The following is a 25,060-nucleotide window of genomic DNA, read 5'->3' on the forward strand; positions in this document are numbered from 1 at the left end:
TTGAATTTAAACACATTTTTATTGTTCTTTAACTCCATTTAAAATGAAGAATCAACATAAAAATGTAACAAAAATTCCTGATTTTGCCAAATATTTTCAGTCTTCCCTTGTTGCAAGTAGCATTGGAAATAATTTAACGTTTGCAGAACACAGTTCTGTACTTAAACATATCTCACCCAAATCCTTCATGGTTCCTGCTGTGTTCTGTACTTGTTCTGTGCAACATTTCCTTGCCTTAACATGCCTTTGCTCTTCTGCTGGAGAATAGTGCTATAGTGTGAATAAGGATCAGCTGTAAGGCTTCACCCATACTTGTTTGTTACAAATTTCTTGCACTTTCTGAATTGTCCCTCGGAAATGACTTTCTGTAGCAACCTGCTTATAGTTTTCTACTTTTACAGCATGGGTTGATTCAATTATTTTCCAAAGTCCTTGGAGTGTGCTCTCAAATACAGGACATGGAACAGAAAAAGAATAAAGATGAATGCAGAGTCACCTGCATACTTGAGAGACGCCTCATCGATGCAGTTAGCCTGCTGCATGAATAAAACCTCATTAATGCAGTGCTGGTTTCTCTGAAGGGGGTGAGGAAACAAAAACAAACCATGGAAGGTTAACCAAGCATAGTGGTTGTTTTTCAGCATGTAGCCATGTCCTCAAGCACACTTAAGCAGCCAGCCAAAGAGTCCCAGGAATTGTGTTTTGACCTGCTCCACTTCTTGTTATCAGGACATCTCTCTTGTATGATGAAACTGCAAGTAGCAGGAAAATTACAGGAACCAATGAAAAGAGTTGTTTCCTCTGAAAGTTCAGGCCCTTGGATCTGGTAAGTTTTCATAAGTCATTTGGCTTAAATATTAACTGTCTTCATGGCACATAGCTGCCCTAAGGAGCTCTTGAGTTTCTTCTGTTTGTTGATGGACTTGCTCAAGGAGTTTGGCCATTTGGCTTTTTCTGAATGCTAATGAAAAGTCTGGATCTGGAGAGGAATGAGAGGGGTTAAACAACCTGCTGTTTTTCCCTATGTTCTAGTGCAGATGCACAGAAAACTTATTTTTCAAGTTAGATACAGTTGGTTGGTGGCTCTTATTACAGGTAAAGCAGAAAAATACCACACAAAGCAGATACAAATTCACTTTTCATCCTTTCATCCCTACAGCCATTCAAGATTGCTACTAAATTCTGCTGGTCCAGATGTATAAATCTCAGCTGCCAAATTCAGCCTTATGCAGCAGCTGCCTGTCTAGATATAGCAGGGTTTTGGCTCTGGTTCTACATATGTATAGATATGTGCTATATAGTTATTACCACATTATAACTCTCATAAGTACTGAACTTTTATCCAAAGACAAGAAGACTAGCCTAACCCAGAAAAAATATGAAGGAATGGATTTTTAAGTATGAAGATGTGAGCCTTTCCAGCTTTAATATCAGTTAATAATGCAATTTCCTATTACTTGCTTTATCAAAATAAAGTAAAATCACATTTGAAAAACTTTTAGGTTTCATCTAGTGCCCCAAAAATTCTTATATAGGGTAAAAGCATCTGTTTCTGAAGTTCTGCTTCCCTGCTGTTCAGAAAGCTTTTAATTTTAAAGCAAGTAAACAAAATGCTCTTGCCTTTATCAGGACATACTCTTAAAGAGCTGCTTTAAAAGGTGATGTAACAGCTACCCTTGAGATTATTCTGTTTTCTTAAATGAGCAGAGCTAGTACCCAGAGAAGCTTGCACTGTCAGTGGTTGGACTTGATCTCAGAGGTCTTTTCCAACCCTAATGATTCTGTGATCTCTGTTACTAAGCAGTGCCTGTTTGCTGCTGATGGGTGCAGGCAGCCTTGGCAGGAAGGACGTACCTGCTCGTAGTCTGCAGAATGTGGAGATGCCCAGCTGCTGAAAACGGACCTCTTGGTGGGTAAGAAAATTCTTGAGGTAGGCTTGAATCTCTCCAGTGTGATGCTTCCACAAAAGCATCATTTTTTCTGCATAAATGGGAGAACAACTAGAGATCAATATGAGCCTTTAAACACTTTGAAAACTAATTTTTGTTACAACATTTATAAGATCAATAATGACTCATCCACCTCCAGCTAAAACCAACATTACTGCAAAGACTGGCAAGGGACTTCCCTGTACTTCAGCTTCTGATACTACTGCTGATACTTCAGGTAAATAAAAAGATAAGTGGGCTGTGCTGGGAATCTGATCCCTGTGCAAGAGGCCTGCTGGTTCTCAGACTGGTTGGCCTGGTAGGTGAAGCTGTCCATGAGATGATTATGCTGTTGGATTCTGTTCACTACCTTAGAGTCTGCTCTGTTGCAAATTCTTGATGCTAGAAATGGAACAGAATGCATTTTCCCTTACTGAGGACTCACTACAGATTTCAGTTTTTCTTATGTCTAAAATCTAACCATACCTTTCTAGAGAATCCGGCAAGTATCATCAGAACACCCTTTTCTTGCAAGCCTTAAAGGCTCTCAGCTGCTTGGGACAAGTGTATTAAGCATAAGGCTGTTTATTTTCTACAGGTAAAAGTAATGCTCTTTTATTCTCTCTCATTGAAACTTTTAAAATTTTGGCTACATTCTTAAAAGCCACTTCACTGCTCCTGTTAATTTAGTCTAGAATTATATCAGCAGGATTTGGCTCAGTAAGTTTTTCTCTTGCTGGTCAGGGAGCAGAGTTAATCTAAAATTTTGGAACACAACCTCTGCTGTCTGTGGGGGATTCCATCACATTTTACATACTGAGAAAGAAGGTCAAACAGAAAGATGTAACCTTGTCTGAAGTGACCCTTGTGTGAAACACGTTCTCATCTTTCCCATGGTGAGGAGTATCTTAATGGTCTCCCACGTTCCTACTGAAGTTGTTTGCAAGGACCACAGAATTGGCTATAGACCAGCCCTGCAGAATAGCAGTTCTTGAAGAAGGCAGCAAACATGTGAATCAGACCTTTATCTATGGTCCACTTTAATCCCTGGGCTTTCTCATGCACTTAAGGACTGGTTTATTTCAAGAGTGACTATAGGCACTTGTAACCTAAAAAATTTGTAGAGATCAAATGGAGGAGTGATAGAGGGACATGTAAGGTTGTTCATTGCCTGACAGTCCTTTGGGAAAAGGCTAATTTCACTCCAGACAGCCATAAGTCTCTTTCAAAGCACAGTTAATCCTGTGTGAGTTACCGTGACCGATCATGTGCTGGATGATGGAGGCAGCATGAAAGGACAGCTCAGGATATTCCAGTTGGCCAGCCAGTCTCACCAAGCACTTTGTCAAAGGTTCATCCATCCACTGGACCATGTGCAACATGGCTCCTTCTGGAAGGCAGAAAGGTGTGAGAGCAGTCTCTAAATAGGAACTCCAGTGTAAAAGAAATGAAGGTGAGAGGTCTGCCAGAATCTGCTGAAATAGTGAGTCCTTCATGCAACTGGAGAAGCAAAATAAGTGCTGAACTTGGTTAATAAGTATGTTTAGATTGTAAAAAAGAATTATGTTCTGAGGTTATGCTCTCAGTAAGGTAAGGCCATGGATTTGGTTCATATTTTGTTGGCTTTTTGTTCTGCAAAAATGAATCACTTTATGTGCCAGATCCACTCTTGGCCTGTTGGGCTAAGCAGCTGTCCAGCAGCTACTGCACTCTGCTTGCAAATTAAATGTGACATCTTGCCAGCTGCATGGCCATTACACCAGACACAAGAGATGACTTGTTTGACAGATAATATCCAATGCTGGGGCATGTTGGGAAAATTTACACTCGTCGTTCTTGCTATAAAGAGTGCTTTACCTTTCAAGAGTGTCAATTTGGTATCTCTGATAAAATCCATGTTCAAAAAATTTCAAGATAAAGACCTACTTCATATTTTAGTCTTTTTTTTTATATCAGTTTCTGCAATGATAAAATTATTTCAGCCTGAGAAACTGGGAAATGTTACAAATAGAAGCAGACAGGCTGTGTACAGCAGTAAAGTTCAGCACAAAAAAATTTAGAGTGAAGAATTTTAAGCAGTTGAACAAAAGCACAGACAATGCTGCCCACGTATGCTGCCAGTGAATTGGATTTTGTTCTTGAAACTTACAACTAAACAATGAATTTAAAGGGAAAGATGGGCTGTGTGTCCAGCTGTGCTCCATCTCCCATGAGAATTAATACAGGAGACGTGCACTTCTCTGATTCAGCCATTCATGGAGGGCTGCTGCCATACCTTGCTTTGCTAGCTCAGCGAGGCAGGATGTCACGTAACCAAGGGAGTCCTCCTGAGCCTCGCTCACAAGCATGGTCTGGAGGAGACCTTCCACACAGCAGCTCTCTGCGATTCTCTGCCACAAGAGAGATTCATGTTTAGCACTTCCATTGTGGTTTAGTGAGTGGTATCTGAGGGATTCAAAAGTACTCCTACAGTGCTGAGGGCTACACCATCAATAATGGAAATGCCTCCTCCCAGATCTACCACGACCAGGTGAAAACACCTTGGATTATTCAGAGATCACCTGTACTGAGTTTTTTTTTTGAGTTTTATAGACAGATAGGAGACTTAGCCTCTGCTGGCCTGGATTAAAAGCAAAAAATGAGCCAAGAAATGAGTTCTGAATGAATCAGCTGGAGGCTAGTGAAGTTGAGGTTCTAGTGAAGTTGAATCATGAAGTCATCAGCTCTCTGGGAGGCCCTAACAATGGAAGCTGCTCATAGCTCCCTAAGTGAGCTCAGGTGTCTATCAACAAAAGGGAGTATCTTTTTCTGATACTCATTTTATGCTGCAGTTTTTTAACTTGCTGCTTAGAGGTTCAAGGTGGATTTGAGACTGCTGCTTTTCAAGCTCCCACACTCTGTTTGTGTCCTGCTGGCATAAAAACAGCACTGCCTTTTTCCTCTTGTGCCAAGGACTCTTATGTGTTTTAGGGAGCGTTCCTTAGAACTGACCCTGGAAACCTGGCACTCCCACTCATGCCTGTGTATTTACTTAGGCAGTGAGTGCTTGATACTCTCTATTTTATAAAGCTTTATGAAGGTGAAGCAGCTCCAGCTGATAACAGGATAAAGTCACAGAGAATTTAAGTAATTCAAAAAAAGACTGTATTTTTCCAGCTTTGAATGGATGGTCTATTTTTATTCCTACTGTGGGCTTTGCATTTAAGGAAATCTAGTTTCCTGCAAAACTTGATGTTACAGCTATTAGAAAGTTATGTAATTCTTATCTTAGTCAAAAAACCCCATACTCTTCCTTCTGTCTGGTTTAAATATCTGGAACTAGTAGTAATTGAATCATGAACAAAGAGGGAAAAAAAAAGAACTGAGTCTTGAAAAGTGTGTACTAGCAAGCGGGACAAAGAAGAAATGAGGATTTGGTGGGGTGTTTTCCTCAATATGGATTGCTACTGGTGGTACTGTTTGATCAAGGTACTCTGAAAGGCAAGGAGAAAGGAAGTGCATATGGATATGCATCTGTGCATATGGATTTCAAAGCAAAGTCAGCAAGAGAGATCTTTGTAGCATTTTGGCATAGCCAGTATCTTGCCAAAAAGGCAAAATGTACATCAGTAGCTGGGGTTCTATTTCACAATGAATGGCAGCTAAAGCATGAAAGCCAGAAAATATTCAGTTTATAACTGACCTCAGATTTTCCTAAATGATTCCTTTAATGAATATGAAATGTCCTTGCTAGAAGAACTTTTTATACCTATAATGCAGTCAAATTAGGTAACCACATCACTCATAGCAAAAATTACATATTTCTTATTTTAATTAGCTTTTTTTGTACTGTATTGGGAAAATATGAATAAAACTACCTTTCATTATGGTCCCTTTATTCATACATGCAATTTTGGGTAAAATATATAGCAATATGTTTAATTACCCACAGAATTAATTATTTTTTAATGCTGATTTGACATAAACACAATGGCAATCTCACAGGGTAGTTCAGTGACAAACATTGGGTACCTACCTGTCTGTTTTTGGAAAGGCTCAGGTTTTTGATGATGCAAGCAGTATGTCCAACAATCACAGGGTCTGTTTTATGTGCTGCCAGTGACGTCCCCAGGCTCTGCAGGAGCTCAGCACATGCCAGAGTGTCCTGAGAAGAGCAAGAAGTATCTCAGTTATATCCAATATGGACAACACAACGTGACTTTGTAGTGAGCTGTGGAGAAACCCAACTTAGCTCTGCAAGAAGAGCATTAGTTTGCTTATTTAAACCAAGGATGTGGCTGGGTCCAGTGCTGCTTCTCTCAAGTATGGTCTGATTGGCATTGACTATTGAGCCCTTGCTATGGAAAGCTGGAGTCTTCAAGGTCGTGTAGTTTATTGTTGTTTCCATCAAATACCTCACCAGGGTCGCTGCTAGCAGGGGAAAGATGTGATCCTGACTGGAAGGAGAGGTGGTCAGGGTCTGTGTCAAAGGCAGAAGTACATGGTGAAGTAGCAGCAGCAGTGTGTCCTTGAGTACCTCAGCAATTTACCTGGCTACAATGATGGGTTGTATGCTTAGATTAGTTTGTGATCAGGCACTTCTTTAGTAAACATGTCCTGAACAACATCTTCTTTACACACATTTCTCTGCTGTCTGGTGATATTTTAGAGGTCCTTTGCTGGGTATCTCTCTCCAATTACCATTAATATTAACTGAATCACAGAATGGCCTGGGTTGGAAGGGACCTTAAAGATCATTGGGTTCCAAACCCCTTGCCATGGGCAGGAACACTTTCCACTAGACCAAGTTGCTCAGCCTGAAACACTTCCAGGGATGGGGCATCCACAAATTCTCTGGGCAATATATTCCAGTGTCTCACCACTGTCACAGTAAGGATTTTTTTTCCTAATATCAAACCTAAACCTACTTTCTTTCAGTTTGAAGCCATTACTGTAGTATCAAATCTGAGTCTGGATTACTGCACAGATAGTTAACAATATGGATTAAGGAAGCACTGCTGTGTGTAAGAGAAACCTGACTTCAACAGTTTGTGTTAGGTCTACAGTTGAAAGCAAAATATTTCCTCTTGGGGGTGTTTTTCTTTCAGTCTCCTTCTCTTAGGAATTTAGGAGATTTTTTTATGCAGTTCTTCTATTTGTTCACAATGAACTATATTATTTGTACTACTTGGAAGCCGAGATGCATTAGCAAGGGAGTTCAATATAAAAAAAAAAAAAAAACATTGGTCCTATCCAGAGTTGCAAAAAATCACATGATTCTGAAATCTGTGAAATATCAGGATCACTAAAGCTGTGTTGAAAGGCAGGTATCTTTAAAAGTTAGTTTAACTTTAATCTTTCTTTTGCTTAGGTTAAATTGCAAAAGTGTATCTTATTTTCTTTTAATATCAGCTGGCATCTTCACTTAGCTCATTTTAAGTGCTGTCACAACCAGCAATCCTAAAATAAAACAGGAAGATAAGTGGAAAGGGCAGTTCTGTGCCTAAACACAGGGCATTTAAAGAATCCTGTATGCAGACATGACAGTAAATTTTCCTTGGTCTTATTTTTCCTTCTCTTTAAAGGAAGAAATAATATAGTTTTAGATAATCCAATTATATTACCACTGATTACTCTTTCCTATGCTTTTAGGCCAAATGTCCTCTTTCCATGTAATCCCATCAACTACAATACTCGTTTTTGATTTGCTACTGCCTGAGAGGAGGAAATTTTCTCTGCATTATAAAGGAACTTTCTAATATATAATGACTTCCTTGCCAAGATCTTTTGTTTATTTAGGACCTACATTAGCAAGTGGCAGTACTTGAATTTTGCTGAACTTATTTTTTTGGCTGGAATATGGCTGAGATCCAGATTTATTTTTTTTCTGGCTCACTCCTGCATAGTGCAAGAGAATCACGAGAAAACTGTGAGTAAAAATAGATTGAGTGATTCAGATGGATATTGATCTAACTTCTCCCAAGACTAGAATATTAAAAAAATAAAGATAGAGGCAAGGAAAAGCATTCTAGCAGCAAGTGTGCTTACAGTTGCAATGCTGCATGCATACTCCTTACACAAGGATTTCTTGACAAGGTAAATATTATGCCATTTACCATTTAGCAAGATGGTAAGGCATAGTTATTTTGTACCTGGAGTGGAGAGTCAGTGGCACCATCTGGAACAGACAGACCCTGACTTCCAGGTCTTTTGCTCAAAGGAATTTGACTTAAAAGACTCTTTTCTCACAAAACCTGATTCTTTAGTGTTTCAGGGTTGGGCTGTCCTTTGGAAAACTGAATACAATTCCCTCTGCAAGAGGGAAGTTTTCCAGCCCTTGCTGGGAATCCCTGTCAACAGGCTGACCAGGAGATTGCAAAAAGGGGCTGAAGCAGGGCGAGGAGCTGCTGTGAAGCATTCCTGGGGGTTTGCTTCATGGTAACGAAAGGGCAGACGGATTCTGCCCCATTGTATCCTGGGTAGCATTTGTAATAATTCAAGCATCACTTGACTTGGTTGTTAAGGTTAGCTTTGTTCAGTGGTTTGTTTTCCAACAGTTGTTCCCATGGAGAAGTCCCTTTTTCAGTCACGGAGAATTCAGCCTGAGTTAGAGAAAAAAACATTGAAAAGCCTTGAAAGGCAGGCCAGAAAAGGCACGGAGATGGGGAGGCAGGATATGAATACGAAGAGGTCAGCCTCTTCTCAGAGTGCCAGGGCTCACTCACACAAAGCAGCAACATTCAGAGCCGTGTTTGCTCACTAGAACAAATTTAGAGATGTACATACTTCTCACTGGAGAATAAAGTGAGGTGCTTTGCTTTGCAGCCTCTTGCTACTGCCCCTTTTTCCCTCTTGAAGGATGGACTGTTTCATCACTGGTGTACCAAGGCTGAGTTCCCAGTGTCTTCGTTCCCCCTGATGCTGACCACATCTCTTTGTGGCCAGGGGTTTGAAACACTGGTAAAGACAAGTTTCAGGACCAGGGAGAAAGGGATTTGTGGATACTCTTTGCTGGGAGAACCAAAAAATAAACAATGTTTGGAGACAAGAAAAGCAAAACTGAGTGAGGACCGTGTTCCAGCATAATGTTTTATACTGAATAACACAGTTATTGTGCAAATGGCCTTCAACTAACTTAATGCATTTCAACTGTAAGCTTGTTGAGTGCAAAATGTGTTTTGATTGTATGAGGCAGTTTGACAAGCAATGAGGATGTTCAGTGCTCATGCAGCCACTGTGCTTTGAATAGCTCTGTGCTCTAGTTGCTGCTTCCCTGCCATTGAGCTCATCCATTTTCTCCATCATGTCCCAGAGGTAGGGGAGGTGCAATTTTGGTTTGTGTACAGAAAACTAAACTGTAACACACCAAGCTTTTCAAACCAGAGTAAATTTCCAATCAGGCTGCTGAGTGTATTTCATGCACCTAAGGCCACCTGAATTTAATCAGACCCTGTCACTGCTGCTTGAAGCAATGCGGCAGGAAAGGTTCTCACATATTTTTGCTCTCTGTAGCCAGCCTCTGACTACTTTCAAATGCTGTTGTTAGCTTAAAACACTTAGCAAAAACCTTTCATATCTATATTCTTAAGGATGTCTTTAATTACTGCAAAGAAAAGTTTATTTAAAAACAAGAGTAATCTGTTAGTGTTTGCCGTAATTTAATTGTAGTCAGACTTCTTCATGTATTTGCTAGTGGTGTTTAATGGTGCTGTTTACCCTGAACAAACAGAATCATTCCATAACTTGGGACATGAAGATACACAGTCCTAATGAAAGTCCTAATGCATTGACTAAAGATAGATAGGATTTCAAATTCTGTTAGTCCCCCTTTTTGTTCTGATCCTAATTCAAAATATATTAATATTTTACAAATGCACTTTTGAACAAAGCTGTCCATGGAGGGAAGTAATGTATATTTGCCCTTTGTTCTGCACTTATGCACTTTAAATGCGTGCTCTAAATTAGTTTCTCTGCTTTTCAGTGTGTGGGGAAGCTCTGTAGCCAAGAAATAACTCCCTTGGTTGCCCTCATGGTGGCAGTGTCTCATAGTGCTGTGTGTGTCCTCCCCCCTGCACACCCATCTGGAGACCTGTGGTCTGGGGACTGAGAGGACTGCAGGCAGTGCAAGGCAGTATCCACATATCCAACGACTCTGACACCCATCTCCCCTCTACTCTCTCACTGGTCTGTCCTTTGGATCCCCCTCAGCACAACAAATGGCTCCTCAGGTAGTTAGTGTCTGTGAAGATGCAGTACATGAAGCCTTGATATTTTGGGTAGGAGAGAGAAGGGTTGGGAAGTCTTCCAGAGTCTCTTGGTCATTCTCAAAATATATTTCATAGGCAGTTCTGCCATAACAGAGTGTTAGCCCAGGTGGTGGCCAGAACTACTCTTTCCCCTCTGGTTTTTGGGAAAAGAGCTCCCATACCTGGTTGGGTGGGTGCTGGGAGAGTATCCAGAGCAGAGCAATGGAGGCATGGCGCACGTCCTCGCTGCCAGAGGCCAGGAGAGAGCACAGCTTGGGCAGGGCATTCTCAGCAACCATCTCAGCCTGGATGTCTGCTGGTGAGGGAAAACAAAGGGGGTCAGGGGGGTTCAGAGCACTGCAGGGAGTAATTTAGGCTCTGACTCTGAACAGCTGACAATTGCCCCAGTGATCAAATTAGAGGGGACCTCCCCATCTCTGTGGGATGGGGCAATGCCAGATGTTCAGTTATAAAAATAAACCCTTATTTGTTCTGCTTCCTTTTACTGAGGGATTAATGTAAGCTTGATGGAAGAATGTAGGTTTGGGCACCCTCAGTCTGTGTCTGAACCTCAAAAAAAAAAAAAGAGTGAGGGGAATATTCTGTGTCCATCACTGGCATAAGGCCAGGTAAGACAGTGGCAGCTTCTGCTGCACAAACAGAAAGACCTCCCAGGCACCACCTATCTCACAGAGTTATGGCTAGCCAGGAGACAGCCCAGCCATCCCACTGAGTTGTTATAGCCCACTTGCCCCTGCAACCTCACTAAGTGCACTAAAAGGTAATGCCAGAGCAGCCAGCAGATGGAGAGGCAGATCTAAAAGGTCAAACAGGCCAGGTGTTTCAAACATGTCAAGGAGTGGCACAGCACTTCCTTCACTCTCAGCTCCTCTATAATTGTGACTGCTTGAAAACTAAGCACCTCTGCATTTTCTAGATGAATAACTCTACCCTGGAGTCTGGGACTTTTGCTTTGAGTGTGCCAATCCTCTGCCACTGTCTCCTGAATATGTCATAGAAATGAATCTTTGACACTTAATAGGACAGGGTTTTTTAAGAGGATGACAAACGCATGGGAGAAAATTACATTTAATGATAGACAGAATCATGCCTTGGAGAAGACAGGTCCCCACTCAATAAGCAATTTCAGGAGACATTCTGTCCTAACTGGGTTTAATGCTTAGGAAACACAGAAAGGAGGAAAGCTTAGCAACTCACTAAGGTTCTGTGCATAAGAACACCTCTGCTGCCTTTCTCACTTTCTCCAGACACTCCCCTTGCTACCTGGGAGCTCTAAGGCAGATTTAGTTAGGATATGTACTGCACCTTCCTCTTCCCATAACATCCAGTTAAAATGCAGAAAATGTCTCTTTGCTTTTAATAGGAAAGGTTCCCAGCCCACTGTGCTCACTCTGAAAGGCAGAGAGAGAAAGAAATAGTGTGGTTTCTTTATCTCCAAGACATTGCTTACCACTGGTAGCCAAATTTCTTAAGCAAACACATGCCTGGCTTGAAACCTGCTTGTGCCAAAGAGGAAAAAAAAATTTAAAAATGAAAGAGAGGAGGAAAAAGAGCAGTTTCAGTAATGTATATTCTTGCCTATTGAACACAAAATAAACATGACAACACTAGCAAGCTATTACATTATCTTCAAGAATAAATTTTGGCACATGTTTTTTTCAAAGTTTTGATGATTTTTTTTTCAACCTCCTAATATCAGTCATTCTATTGTTGATGAAGAATGAGTTCAGATGTTCACTTTATTTTAGAATATCTGGTAAGTTATAGGAAAATTAAGGGAAAGAAATTATCCCATTTGCTATGCCATTTTTTCACCTCCCTTCTACACAGAATTTCAAGTTAAACCCTGAACTGAGGTTTCTTGAAGTTTATTTGATGTGGCTTCCAACAAAGCAAAATTTTCAAGATGTTATTCCTTGAAGTTATACAGTAAAAGTTCTGGATACCAAAAAGAAAAAAAAAGAAAAGTAGCACAACAGATGTGTCAGACTTCTGTCACAGACACAATGATCAAAGACAAAGCCTGGACAGGGCACTTCTCACATGATATTTCAAGTTAATAGTATACAGGCTATCCTAGTCTAAAGGAAGTGTCCAGGGCTGTAGAACAACTTTAATAATTTCCCTTTGTTTTCTTCATACATTGACCTTGTAGAACCCATGTATTTTCTATTATAAGTGTCTTTTCTCATGGGAAAGATGCTGCATAGGTACCTATACAGTAGATGAACAGAATGATGTGAGGCTGAAACTGGAAGCCCGAGTTTATAGTTCTACTCAGATGCTAAGTCTTTCCACAAAGAGAAAGCTATAGCTTTACCTTGTCCACAGAAGAGGATAGGAGAGAGATCAGTGTCTGCAGAAGGAATCTGTCACTGGGTCTCAGCAAGGCTTTGTGGTGCTGAACATTGGCTGCCACGTTGCTCAGGGCAGCACAGCTGTAATACTGCAAAGAACCAAGAAAAATCGTAGAGAGAGAGGTCAGAGTGGTGACACATTGAAGAGAATACAAATAAACTGGAGAAATGCTCAGATTTAAAACCAATGAAAACAAAATGCTTTTTAACCTTAAGGGTGTTTATGGGGTTGACACAACATGCTATAGCTGCTACAGCAATCCTGCTGGGGCGTGTTGTACACTCATTAGGACCCTGGCTGCTTGGGAATGTGCTCTGCTGCTGCAATGACATTGCTGCTGGCATCTAAGTTAGGTCATCTGCATCTACTGTACTATATGTTTACATTGATTTACTCAAGCTGGATGTAGCTATTGCCCTAACATGCCAAGGGATCATTGCCAAAGGATCTAACCATTAATGCTAGGGAGGGTTACACGTATAAAAGTATCTATTACTAGGGAGGTATAATTAGAAGAAACAGGTTGAGCTACAGAGATGGAAATTTTAAGATGAATCCTAGAGAAATCTAAAAGTGCTGAAACAGTTTGCAGAAAGCAATTCCAGAGGGTCCATCTCTTCAGACATTTAAAAAAGTCTGAGTAGAGATAATTAAACTGATGGAGCAAACAATTCTGTACTACTCAAAGGACGGAATGAACAAACTAGCAGAGTGTAAGGCTTACAACTCTGATTCATAATGTATTTATCAGCATACTTGTTCACTAAGACAAGCTCTCTGCTGAGCGTGCAGAATCACAAAGAGGTGTCTGTGATAGGCATAAAATAGGATGTTTTACAGATATTTACAATAACAAGAAAAAGATCTTTGCAAGTTATGTCTTCTCAGAATATTTAGTAACATTGCTTAGAGCAGAAGATCAAAGTTAGGATGTAAAAAAAAAAAAAACAACCCAAACAAAACAAAGAAAAAAACAAAACCCGGAGGAAGAGACCTATCTGCATCTTGTCTGATCTGAAAGACACAAGAAGGTAGCCACATAACAACCCTGTGCATGCATTAATATGTGCTGGCAGAAAAAGTTTTGCCTCATAAACTTTCTCCTGTGGCATGAGACAAATTGAGTCTTTTAATATACATTGTCTGACTGAGCAGAGTTTCACCAAGATGCTCTCCCACGTTTCTCCACTTCACTGGAGAAACCTGTCCTGCCCTCCCCCTTTTCTTTTCAGCATACTGAGGTTTGTGCTCTCCTTGCAGTCACGATGTTACTGTTTTAAAATCTGACCTATTTTAGTCATACCTGGACTTCTGAGTCAGGAGATTCCAGCAGCAAGGCAAGAACTGGTAGGGCTCCTTCCTTGCATAGGACTTGTTGAATTTTCTCTGCCATTAAAAGAAAAAAAAGTAAAAGTGTTTTCCTCCTTCCCTCCCTCTCATCTGGAGGCACCATTCAAAAGGGATGTGCACAGTTCTTGGGTTCTATAGAGTGCTGATGTTGTCCAAATATATGCCAGTCAGTATGATTAAAGAGTATATAATTTAGAGCTGGTGTAATGCAGCAGTATGCAGGTATTTTAGCAAAAAGGCTAGCAGGCTGTTTGATTAAGCTTTTGATGGTTTTATACTAAAAAACTGCTCTGAGAATCAGAATTGCTGGAGAGGCTGAAAAGCCTCAGGTAAGATCTTCACTATGATTTCTGTGTTTCAAAAACAAATTATTTAAAATACTCAGAATAATACCAGAAATGTAACAGCCAACCTTGTAAGTTCTTGCCAACTGTTTCCTTCCACAGCACAGAGTTCAAAGGTGTTAATCATGACTTTATTATTTAGCTCTGTGGAATAATGGTATCATCTTGGTAGGTGAGATTTAATGCTGGTTTGGTTCAGAGTTAATTATGGTAGTCTACATATAATTGCAGAGGACCAAGTACTGTTTTTGATAAAGCTGTTGGGGGATATTCCAGAAGCCTTTAATATTTGACCCGTGATAGTCATACTTAGCATATTCCAGCACTCAGTTAGTCAGAACAAGCAAAAAGCTTCTAAAGCTCAACTGTGTTGGATAAACTCTTGAGATTGCTTTAAAGTACACCAAATTTCCTGCTAACTTTTTAGGCCAAATTATTGCTTCAACAAATGGCTATTTTTTTTCTATTTTTTTGACTGATTATTCAAATATTAATACACTAGCCTCTTAGATTTGAAAAATCAAGCTTTTTTGTTTTGCTACTAGGCAAAAAAGGGCCTGTATCAGTTTAACTTATCATCAACCTGTGGTACCAACATGAATGCCATATGCAGAGGAAAATACTTGTGGCTCTGATATGCTTTTATTCTTGCCTTAACCTTTAGGATTATTTTTCTATCAGTGAGTTTTCTTTCAGCAATTTAGTAAACCATTAGTCCTGAAAGTACCTGATTGTGTGAGGTTCAGAATAGCACCAACTGCATTTTGTTGGACTCTGGGATCATAGGACTTGGCAAGAGACAGTAGGGGTGTAACTCCTCTAGCAGCACCAATAGCCTCTCGGTTGGACTCTGGAGAAAAGAATCAGAGAAAGAAAGAAAGAAAGAAATGCTTACTGTGAGCCACTAGCAGGACTTTGGTGTTCCTTTCTCTGATTCTCTGCATGCCCAAAGGAAACTGTAAAAAATTCTGAGAAGTTAACAGGAAGGAAACCAGCTCATGACTTCTGGATTAGCCATAAATCACAGCTGGTTTGTTGGTTTTGGTTTGTGACTAGGATAATTAAAATATCCTTAAGACACTTTAGGCAGGTTAACAAAATCCCCTACTTGCTTCATACTCTTGGTACGCCTGATCAACCTATTCACAGCCTGATAACCAAAAATCACATCATTAACTGCAGGTAAGGTTTAATTAATTTAGTAGGGTATATTCAGGGGCAATTTCTCTCTTGGACTGTCCCTGTGTTACTCACTTGAGAGCTACAAACAGTGCAGAGGTTTCTAAAGACAGAATTTGATTTAAACATTGGAATTTGAAAAGATGATGCTTCTCTTAAGTGGTGGTGATTCTTTGCATGGCAATGAATTAAGTTGTACAGTTGTATTCAACAACCTGGAGTACAAGAAGAACTCAAAAAAGATATGTAGAATTCCTTAAGTCTCTTGGATGAAAAACTGGTGAAAAAAACTATAATACACAATTCTGTAAAATTGACAATATTTATACAAAGTTTAAATGACAGCCAGTCCATGGAAGTTTGCTGAGAGAAACATGAAGCAGAGGAAAAAAAAAAAAAAAAGGTATTTGGATGACATCAAGTCTTCAGGTGCTAACAGAGAATTATGAGAACCAAGTTTTATACCTAGAGCCTATCTAGTGTGGAATTGACATACACAGGTTAGCCAGGATATTTATTCAAGTGTAGTTCAGATAGTATCAGTTTAATACTCCAGGGCAAGTAATTTTCTGTCTTCCTATGAGTATATATTCAAGTAAATAACTTTTATTCTGGAAAAAAAAAAAAAAAAAAAGAGAAGAAAAATTGTTCTGGGAAGAGTAATCTATTCAAAAATATCTTTTCCATGTGGGAAGCTATTATTCTGGTGAAATATTCTGGTTCCTTTTGTAGACAAGCCCTTCTCTAATCTAATCTGCAAATATACCATTCTTTTGTTTCTCTCAGTAGAAGCAGAAAGTCTTTTGTATGGCTCCAACTGGTGTGATGCAAACTAGCAGCCAAATAAAAAAGAGAGGTAAAAAGATTAAGAAAGAATTTATATATCACTGCTTCCCTTATTCTTGTACACAATACACTCCATGAATGTTTGTGAATGTGGAAAAGAACCTTACATTTGAGAAAAGGGATTACAAACATTTGGACAAAACTTGGGCAAATTCTTTATTCTAACAGATATTGTGTCTGAAGACTTGTTTTGCCAGTTTATGATGACAGACTGAAAGAGGAAATCAATCTCACCAAGATGTGTAACTGTATTTCCATCTCTGTAAGAGATATGGCAGGCTAGATCATGTTTTTCTCCTGGACCACATGTTTATCTTAAAATATCCAGTCTGATGCCACTGCAACCACTGATGCCCCTTGGAATGCTTTTAGAAGTACTGTGTTTGAGATGCTTCTCTAAAGTGGGGAAATCAACAACATCTACTCAAGCTGTGTTTGAATAACTCACTAATTTATAAATTCTCCTTCCACTCTCTGACATTTGTGTGCTTAAAAATTCCCATCAGAACAACTCTGAATGTGCTTTACACTCAGTGTATCCTCCTTGTTTCAGCTTTAAGCAGGTGTTCAGGCCCCTCTAAAGCCCAAAGATGGGAACATTTAGTTCAGTTCTGAAGTACTCCCAGTTCTTATCCCAGAACTGGTTACTTTCACTCACTGATTGAAAAGCTGGAGATAATTGCAACTATGCATGTGTCCTTTTGCTGCGTGGACAAATGCTGGTGTTGGAACAAAGCAACCTCCAAATAGTTTTCATCTGAATGGGTACATTTGCTCTTCTTATTTTCAGCTCCCTATTGCAGCAGGGAGACAACCCTGTTTACTCATGACCTGCAGTAACACTACTAAATAGTTTCACTTGTTGCAACAGAATTAAGACCATTCTTAGATGCAGAATTTTGTGCTTCCATATTTATCTTTTTTGAATAAATGGTCTTCTTGAAGGATATGACTGACTGAACAGGACACTTTTCTCAAGCAGACACTTAAAAATATCAGAGTCTGAGAGTTTAAATTAAAATAAACCCTGGATAATTGCCTCTTGCTTTATTCTCATTGCTGTGGTATCTAAATATAGTCTGAAAAACAAATAAATGGATCCAGCTGATTTAAATCCTAGTTAAACTAGGACAGAGATCCTCAACACTGATCAAATTCCAGGCAGCAACCCAGCCTATGCAGGACTGCCTACCTCTGTGCTCAGCTTTGAAAGTTCCTTGAGTGCTTAATTTGGAATATCTGTGCTCAGAAGGACATTGGTGCTTAAGGGAGTGTGAAAAGACATTAGAAGACCACAGGGAATGAAGGTAGCCTGGATCTGGAGTAGCTGAGGGTTCCCTATATTCCATGTTAGACATCTAGAAGGGCAAGAGTGTCTTCAGGACTAAGTAATATCCTTAGGTGCCCAAACAAATCACTTTCTCCATGGACTGTTTAAAATAGCTGAAGGGACACCTCTCTGTAAGTCTTCAAGGGATTAACTCCACTGAACCTACAAAGAAAGTAGTACTAGTGCCAAGTACCTAAAAGTTTAGTAATGCCATGCCTAATAAGACATTGAAATGAGGCAATTTGCATTCCACACAAAGTAATGCAGTATGTAGAATGCTTAACCTGACAATGATATACAATGCTTAAAAATAAGCTCCTAAGGGAAAAGTGCTTAAAAACCTGAAAATAAAACAAAAAGGTGGGATAAAATGCAAATAAGCACTTTCATGTGGTTGGATCCTGCTTATCCAGTCCTCCTTTGCAACATAAATAGTTAAATGAGAAATTAATACTTTCATCCCTCAGTTCTTCCCTCAGCCTTCTGGGACATCAGACTGCAACTTCCCATGCTGGAGAGGGAAGCTGGTAGAATAAATGCAACAGGAAGGGAAATAAATGTTATTCATGGCTTTTTGACAGATTTGTACACAATTTGTACTGAAGAAATACGAGTTTGCACAAGGTAGAGTAAGACAGACAAACACAATAACCTTTATGTAACTGAATTTACCTGTCTGGATACCAGGAAAATATTAATATTATTATATGAAATATGCATTGTTAAGCAGAAGTTGGTGACAAATGCAAGTAACACATGATGGATAACAGACTGACTGAAAGCAAACTAGGAGCAAGTTTTGCTGAATGGGATTGACCACCTGGGGAGAGGCTACAAATGGAATTCCATGAGGGCCAGTCTGTACTTGCTTTGAACCAGAGAATTAAAACAAAGATGTGAATATGGGACTGTCAATGCAGTAGAGGACCAGAATATTTTACAAATAACAGACAAGTTATAAGACTGAAGCAATGGAAACAGAATGAAACTTGTACAAAACGCAGAGATGTGCACTTGGAATGTGGTAGAGCCTTGATTACTTGGTATCTGCTGGAAACAGTAGCAAAGGAGGAGCAAACTAAGTGATTAAGTCAGTTCTAAGATGACAACATCACCACGGCACAAACACCAAGCCTGCAAGAGTTACCCTGAGATGTACCACAAAACTTCCCTATGAAAAAATTTCCCTACGTTCCACAATAAAAGGCACAGGTGAGACCCCAGTTGAAATACTGCACATTTCTGGTGACTTCTCTTTCAGAAGAGATTAATCCAAAACTGAATTCCTGCAGCACTGATCTGTATCTTGGCACTGTAACAATGCCTGAGCCCTGTGGTATCATGATATGGCACATGCAAATGCTACGTTCCATTCCTGGAACATGTAATTTACACCCGGAAGGACTCTGGAGATGAACAGAGAGTAGCACTTACAAGAGGAGTCTTAAAAGACCTTGGCTTTATCAGTCTAATAAAATGAAGGAACCTCATCAGCATAGACATCAGAGAGACAGAACTCCTGAAGCAAAAGCCAGTGTAGACATTAATTAAGATAAGCCGGTCATGAATACATTTAGGATGAAAATCAGAAAAAGGTTTGTAATCATAAGAGCACAAAGGTCAGAAACACTGAGAAAAATAACTGGAATGTCAGGAGGTTGAATTCATGATGTGGGAATACCAAAACTTGCTGCGTCCTATGACTCTTAAACCAATTGCAAATAGGTTGTTTCATCTTAAAATATGATGGAAGGGTTGAATGAATTCACAATAGAAGATAAAGGCAAAAGAGCACTCACCTGAAACAGCCAAAGTCATGATGCAGGCACAGGAATTACACTGGACAGTGGCATCCTCTGACTCAAGCAGATCCAGAATTGGCTCAAGTAACCCCATTTGGACAACTAATTCTTTGTCAACTATTCAAAATTCAAGAAAAAATGGACAAATAAAAAAGTAAACAGTTAGTGATTTTGTGTAAAGAATACATCCTCCACTGACTGCTTTGGAGACCTACATTATGATTATACAAAATAGACCTAAGATAGAAACAGCCTGAAAGCCACTCATAGTCCCTAACTGGGTTTGCTTAATTCCCCTTGAGATACATGAAAGAGTGCAACAGATGTTTGGAGGTTTTAGGCCAGAAAGTCCCAAATCAGGTTAATTTTGGCAAGAGCAACTGCAGCTTTCCAGTGGGTTCACAATTTACTCAGCAACTTCCCCACCCTTTCTTTTTCTTCTGAGGCCTACCCTTTAAATATATTTTTTTTTTTTTTTTTTGTAAATAGTGACATTATATTATTTGCAGCAAAATCCTTAAAAAGGAAAGCAAAGAGAAAGGCCAGCTTTGCTGAAGGCTGGATGGAATACCTGTTGTGGCCCAGGTGCCTAGGAGTGCAGTAGTAGATGCAACAAGGACTCCATTGATGAGGTGTGGCATGTTCATGCCCTATCTATCAACATAAACTTTATTGGGAAGTTTTTATTCCATATCTATCTCAAATCTATTTTCCCCTATAGTTACAGAAGCAAGTGAATTACACTAACCATTCAAATGGTTTTTTGGTTTTTTTCTCTGCAAGAAATTTAGGACTAAGGTCCAGTTCATAAATAACCAGAAAATGAGCACTGTCTCGTACGTAGAGTTTATTTCTACAAGCTGTATCCATTGTTTGGAAGGAAAAATATCTGTAGATCCAAGAATAAGAACAGAATTCCCACACTGGTATCAGGATAATTTATCAGCCTTTGTATACAGATCCAAGAATTCTTGCCACATTATATAGCTGGAGGGATCTGATGTGTCTTGGTGCCACCAGAAGCTATGTATCTTGCAGTCAGAATCAGACTCATTCTTGTCCTATCAGGAACATAAAAAAAGGAATCTAGATTTGTGTAGAAGTGCCCTCCTTCTGTCTGAGTCTGGCTAAGAGATACTTCTCCACCTGAAGAGAGATGTGTCATTAATTACTCACTATTTCCTTCCAGCAAGAAGTTGACAAGGGACAAGGAAGACATCTGCTGCACCTCCAGGTCAGCAGAACTCAGTAAGGCATAGAAGGGTTCCAGATGCTCCACAGGCAGGGGGAGGTTCACTGCAAGAATGAGAGGAAATATTCATGAGTCCCATTGTTCACCATAGGCACATTTTTCCCTTGATGGACTAAAGTCTCAGGTGCTCCCATAGACAGGCTGAGTGGCGTTCACCTTCATTTAAATTCCACTGCTACTGGCAAACAGGGCGAGTTTGCTGAAGAGGTTTTGAATAATCAAATACTTCAAACCATCATGGGAAGGGAGGCAGTGTGCCTTGCTACCAAACAAGTCATTCTGCCTCACAGCAGATCCTTGCATTGTGGCTACCTGCACTTTTTATCCAGCAAAAAATAGACAGGATAAAGCATCCAAGTGGCAGAATAATCTCTTTGAAGTAAAATCAAAATAAACAAATAGATAAATAAATTGAAACCTGCTTATTGCTAGTATTTTTACCTTTTTGTAGAATCCAAATTCCTGCTGGTATTTTATTTGGGATATCTAGGCTGACTCCTAACCATTAACAAACTACCTCAAGAGCCAAGTGCTCCCACAGAATAGTTGGAAGAAAGAAGAATGTTTCCTTCATAAATTTTCACTACAATCTGGCTTCTGGAGCTTTGTCCTTTTTTGTATACAATATAAAACATTAACTGGTCACTATGCCCCTTTCCTTTCACCATATTTTGACTGTGTTACTTTCAGGAGATTCAGGATACACTAACTCTAAATACTTCGGGTTCTGCTGAGTTTCAGAAGAGTAACAGAAGTATAACAATTTCATAAATAACAGTCTTTCATAATCATAAGAGATATCTCCTTATAGCAAAATCCAGAACTGACTTTGCCTATGTAATGAGAGTTTTCCATCTTCCTTGGCAAACAACGTAGCATGAAAGAAAAAAAAAAAAACCCACCAACTTGCTTAATGAATCAAATGAGTTTCACAGCACATATTTTTATTTATGATTACCCAAGAATTTTGTAATGCTTACTGAGATAACTTACTGTGCTGACTCATATGCAAGTAATAGAGAGCAGCCGACTGCTGTAAGCCTGGGTTTTCTGAAAAGGATAAGGTCCTCAAGGCTTCCAGAGGGTCCTTTCCAAGTGGAGACATTTCAAAATCTAAAGATGTAAAATGACAGCACAGGCTCAATTACATCAGAAAAGGATTAGTTTACAAAGAAAAAATCAAAATTTACAGTCAACCAAACACATAAGGATTTATGTACTGCAACAACTCCACAAAGCCCTTCTATCTTTATTTATGTTTCCATGAGCAGAAGCAATAGATGAACTGGGAATAACCTACAAGAGGCAATGCCTCTTGTAAAGCTCACAAAGCTAGTGACTGGAAACAAGATAAATTATAACTCTTAGACACTTTTATGCTATCTAATATAAATGCAGGTGTTCTTGTTCGCCACAAAAATCTTTATAATTTTCCTAATCTTTGTTAAAATACTGAACATGGATGTTCTTAGTAAAGTAAGAGTATATATTTCTAATATATTTTGTATTTCTATATATATTTCTAAGTATAGAAAGAGTATATATTTAAAATTGACCACATCTGAAGTTCACTGTGTTTCTTGTATTGTTGGGTACTGAAAGACAGGATTTAAAGGAACAGCAGCATAGGCTTACATCAAGGTTAAGTTTCTAGCATGAGTTTACCTGTTCTCGAGTATGATAGCTCCCCTATGAATAAACCAGATGTTCAACAACAGTCATCAAGCAATAGCATGATTACAACATGTCATGCATGACTTCTGTAAGTCACTGTATAATATAGTATGTGGACTGGAGCAGCAGAGAGGAAAATGAAAGGGACATTGAACCAATGAACATAGTTAAAAATGCAAGGTATGATTGATCAACTTGTGGAGCACACAATTATAAGATATATTTTCAGGCAATAGATTAAATCTGTGCATTAATGATTGAAATACCTCTATGAAAAATGTCTAGCTACTTTACCTCCCATGGGACAAAGAAATGTGAGGGATGTGAGGGGCATGAGCTTTCACACCTCAGTGCAAAACACAGCCAGTATCTCAAGCCGTTAGAAGCTGCTGACATGTCAAGACTAGCAAACTCCTAACCTCAAGGTTAGGTAAGTGAGCTTCACAGAACTGCTTCATAAAAAGATCAACTTTTAAAATTATTAGTGATACACACAAAGGGAAGGACTTTCCTGTGTGCGCAAGGTCATAGAGAAAAACCCCCAAAAATCTCTTCATGTGGTTTAATTCTGTTCCTTTAACTGTCTGAAAGTGAATCTATCTGATTCTTCCACGTATCTGTGGTTTTGTTTGGGAGAGTGATAAAGCTGAAACCACTCAAAATCTTCACTTGCTTAAAATATCAAAATTTGCTGCCCTGGCTAACAGATGAGTATGATGATCAACCATGAAGTCTCTCTTTGCACCCAAATTGTCCAAACTCTGTCTTTTTGCTTTTTGGATAAAATACACAGATGAATGTTAAAGTAAGAGGGATGTGTCTTGGTTCTCTCTGTAAGGCTTCCCTACCTCCATTTGTCTAGGCAGTAAGATTTGGCCACTCAGAGAATTAATCTTGGTTGTGCTTCCTGGGTGGTGGACAGACCTCCTTATCAGCAGCACAGGACCCACCACCTTCACTGGATAATGACACCAGCTAACACCAGGTGAGGCTAATTCACACATGTTCCCAACAAGCAGAGCCACAGCAATTATTCCAAAGGTTGTTCCATGACAGATCATTTCAAAAAGCATTAATCATGTCATACCAAGGAAAAATGTCCCTCCTGGTTCCCCTCACAAGATTGTTTCATGTTCCCAAAAAGGCAAGTAAAGAAATAGTAGTTCCACACCTTCCACAAAAAGGAAAATAGGAGACTATGCAATTTTGTGTAGTAGTTTTAGCCCAAAGCTGCTAAACATAAAGTATACCCAATTAGTTGTGAGACAAAGCAAAACCAAACAAGCAGTGACCCCTTATCTTGAGATAAGGACTGTTTTAACATTGGACAACCAACAAAATACACTCACCCAAGATAACTGCAGAAGCTAAATAAAAAACCAAGTTTTCCTATTGATATTGTATCCTAGGAGAGGACAAAGAGGACATCCCAAACAGAAAAACAGGGGAAATCAGGCAGATAGCATGTAAAGGAGATAGATGAAGAGTTATGGATCTGTTTTGATTCAAGCAGAATCCCATGATTGTGATTAAGCCTGATGTCTAAAATGTTTGCAGAAAAGCACAGTTGCTTGGAATCCTGAGAGCTCAATGATTGTTGTCCCAGGGTGACTTTGATCTTCAGAATATATGGTCCAAACATTTCTTGCATAAGTCCAAGTGTTCAGCCAACACAGAGGTGCACAACAGTGAACATCACACTGTGATCTGCCCACTCACAGCTCAGCACTACAGTCTTAGCAAAGCCTGTGTCCAATTTTGTCAGTTCCTTTTGACTGACTTCAAAAAGTAACTTTAATTTCGAGAAGGACTCGCTTTTACAAAGCACATTTACATGGGTTATATATTAACAGGGGTGGCAGAGCAAGAAAGTGATTAACCTAGATCCAACTGTTGCACTACTTGAGCCCTTGGTGTCCTGTACACACAGAAAATGCTCTGTAGCTCTGCAGCCTCTCCTCACCATCACCAAGCTGCTCAATGCCATGCCAGAGCAGATCAGCTAGCAATCTGCTTTCAACCCACAAAATTAATCCCCTTGCTCTTTCACTGTCCTTCAGAAAAAGACAAGTCCTCTTACCTGTTTCAATATGCTGCAGAAACTCCTGTGCTGTCACTCTCTCATGAGGCTGTAGGATGGGCTTGTACAGCTGTCTGTTTTTAGAGCTGTTTTGCTTTAAGCAGGAGCATTTGCTTATCAGAGTTAAGCATGCCTTGATGCCTTGCACCAAGTCAGAGGACATCCTCTGAACAAAGCCTATGAAGTCCCGCAGGAGCTGCATGCATCGTCCACACAGCTGACCCATGCTTCTTCCAACAGCAGCACGAAGCAAGAAAAGGAAGCTGATGGAAACAAAAGTTTCTTCTCAATTTGTCTGCTTTTTGCACTAGCTTGCCTGCTCACTGTTTGTTCTGTCTTACAGGTATTAACACCGCACCATGTGCAGATGCTGTAAGGCAGACAGACTTCTGTGTCCAAAAAACATTTCATAAGGCTGGTTTCTGCAGATCTCCTGGAGTTCATAAATTATTATTTAAAATGAGTGCACTGGAGACACACCTTCCTTTTGCTAAAGAAAAATAAGATACTGACCTAAACATTTCATGGAGAGCAAATGGAGTTTAAGTCATGGAGCATCCACCAAAGCCTGTATGAGGCTAGAAAAACTCTGGGATAATGGAAAATGCAATCTGTTTTTGTAAGGCAGCTTTCCACATGAAAGGTAGGCACCACCTTGCCTGCATGTGTAC

General features: G+C 39.6%; 1 protein-coding gene across 3 annotated transcripts; it reads right to left on the reverse strand.

Annotated features, from left to right (window-relative positions):
• LOC130250717 (uncharacterized) lies at positions 1-25,060 on the reverse strand. 3 transcript variants are annotated; one of them, XM_056486664.1, is made up of 14 exons: positions 24,390-25,060; positions 21,629-21,748; positions 20,560-20,679; positions 19,381-19,500; positions 14,954-15,076; positions 13,836-13,918; positions 12,495-12,620; positions 11,625-11,670; positions 10,336-10,466; positions 5,944-6,072; positions 4,204-4,318; positions 3,184-3,318; positions 1,855-1,980; positions 1-979 (listed from the first exon to the last, which is right to left on the reverse strand). In XM_056486664.1, the coding sequence occupies exons 1-14, from the start codon at positions 24,613-24,615 to the stop codon at positions 858-860; spliced, it is 1,722 nt and encodes a 573-aa protein (XP_056342639.1). In that variant the 5' UTR covers positions 24,616-25,060; the 3' UTR covers positions 1-857. The 3 variants fall into 3 exon arrangements, with proteins under 3 accessions (XP_056342639.1, XP_056342640.1, XP_056342638.1); XM_056486665.1 differs by having other exon boundaries at positions 3,184-3,315; positions 10,336-10,469; positions 24,390-25,032; XM_056486663.1 differs by having other exon boundaries at positions 10,336-10,469; positions 24,390-25,032.

Source organism: Oenanthe melanoleuca, chromosome 3, assembly GCF_029582105.1.
Source record: "Oenanthe melanoleuca isolate GR-GAL-2019-014 chromosome 3, OMel1.0, whole genome shotgun sequence".
Taxonomy (NCBI): Eukaryota; Metazoa; Chordata; class Aves; order Passeriformes; family Muscicapidae; genus Oenanthe; species Oenanthe melanoleuca.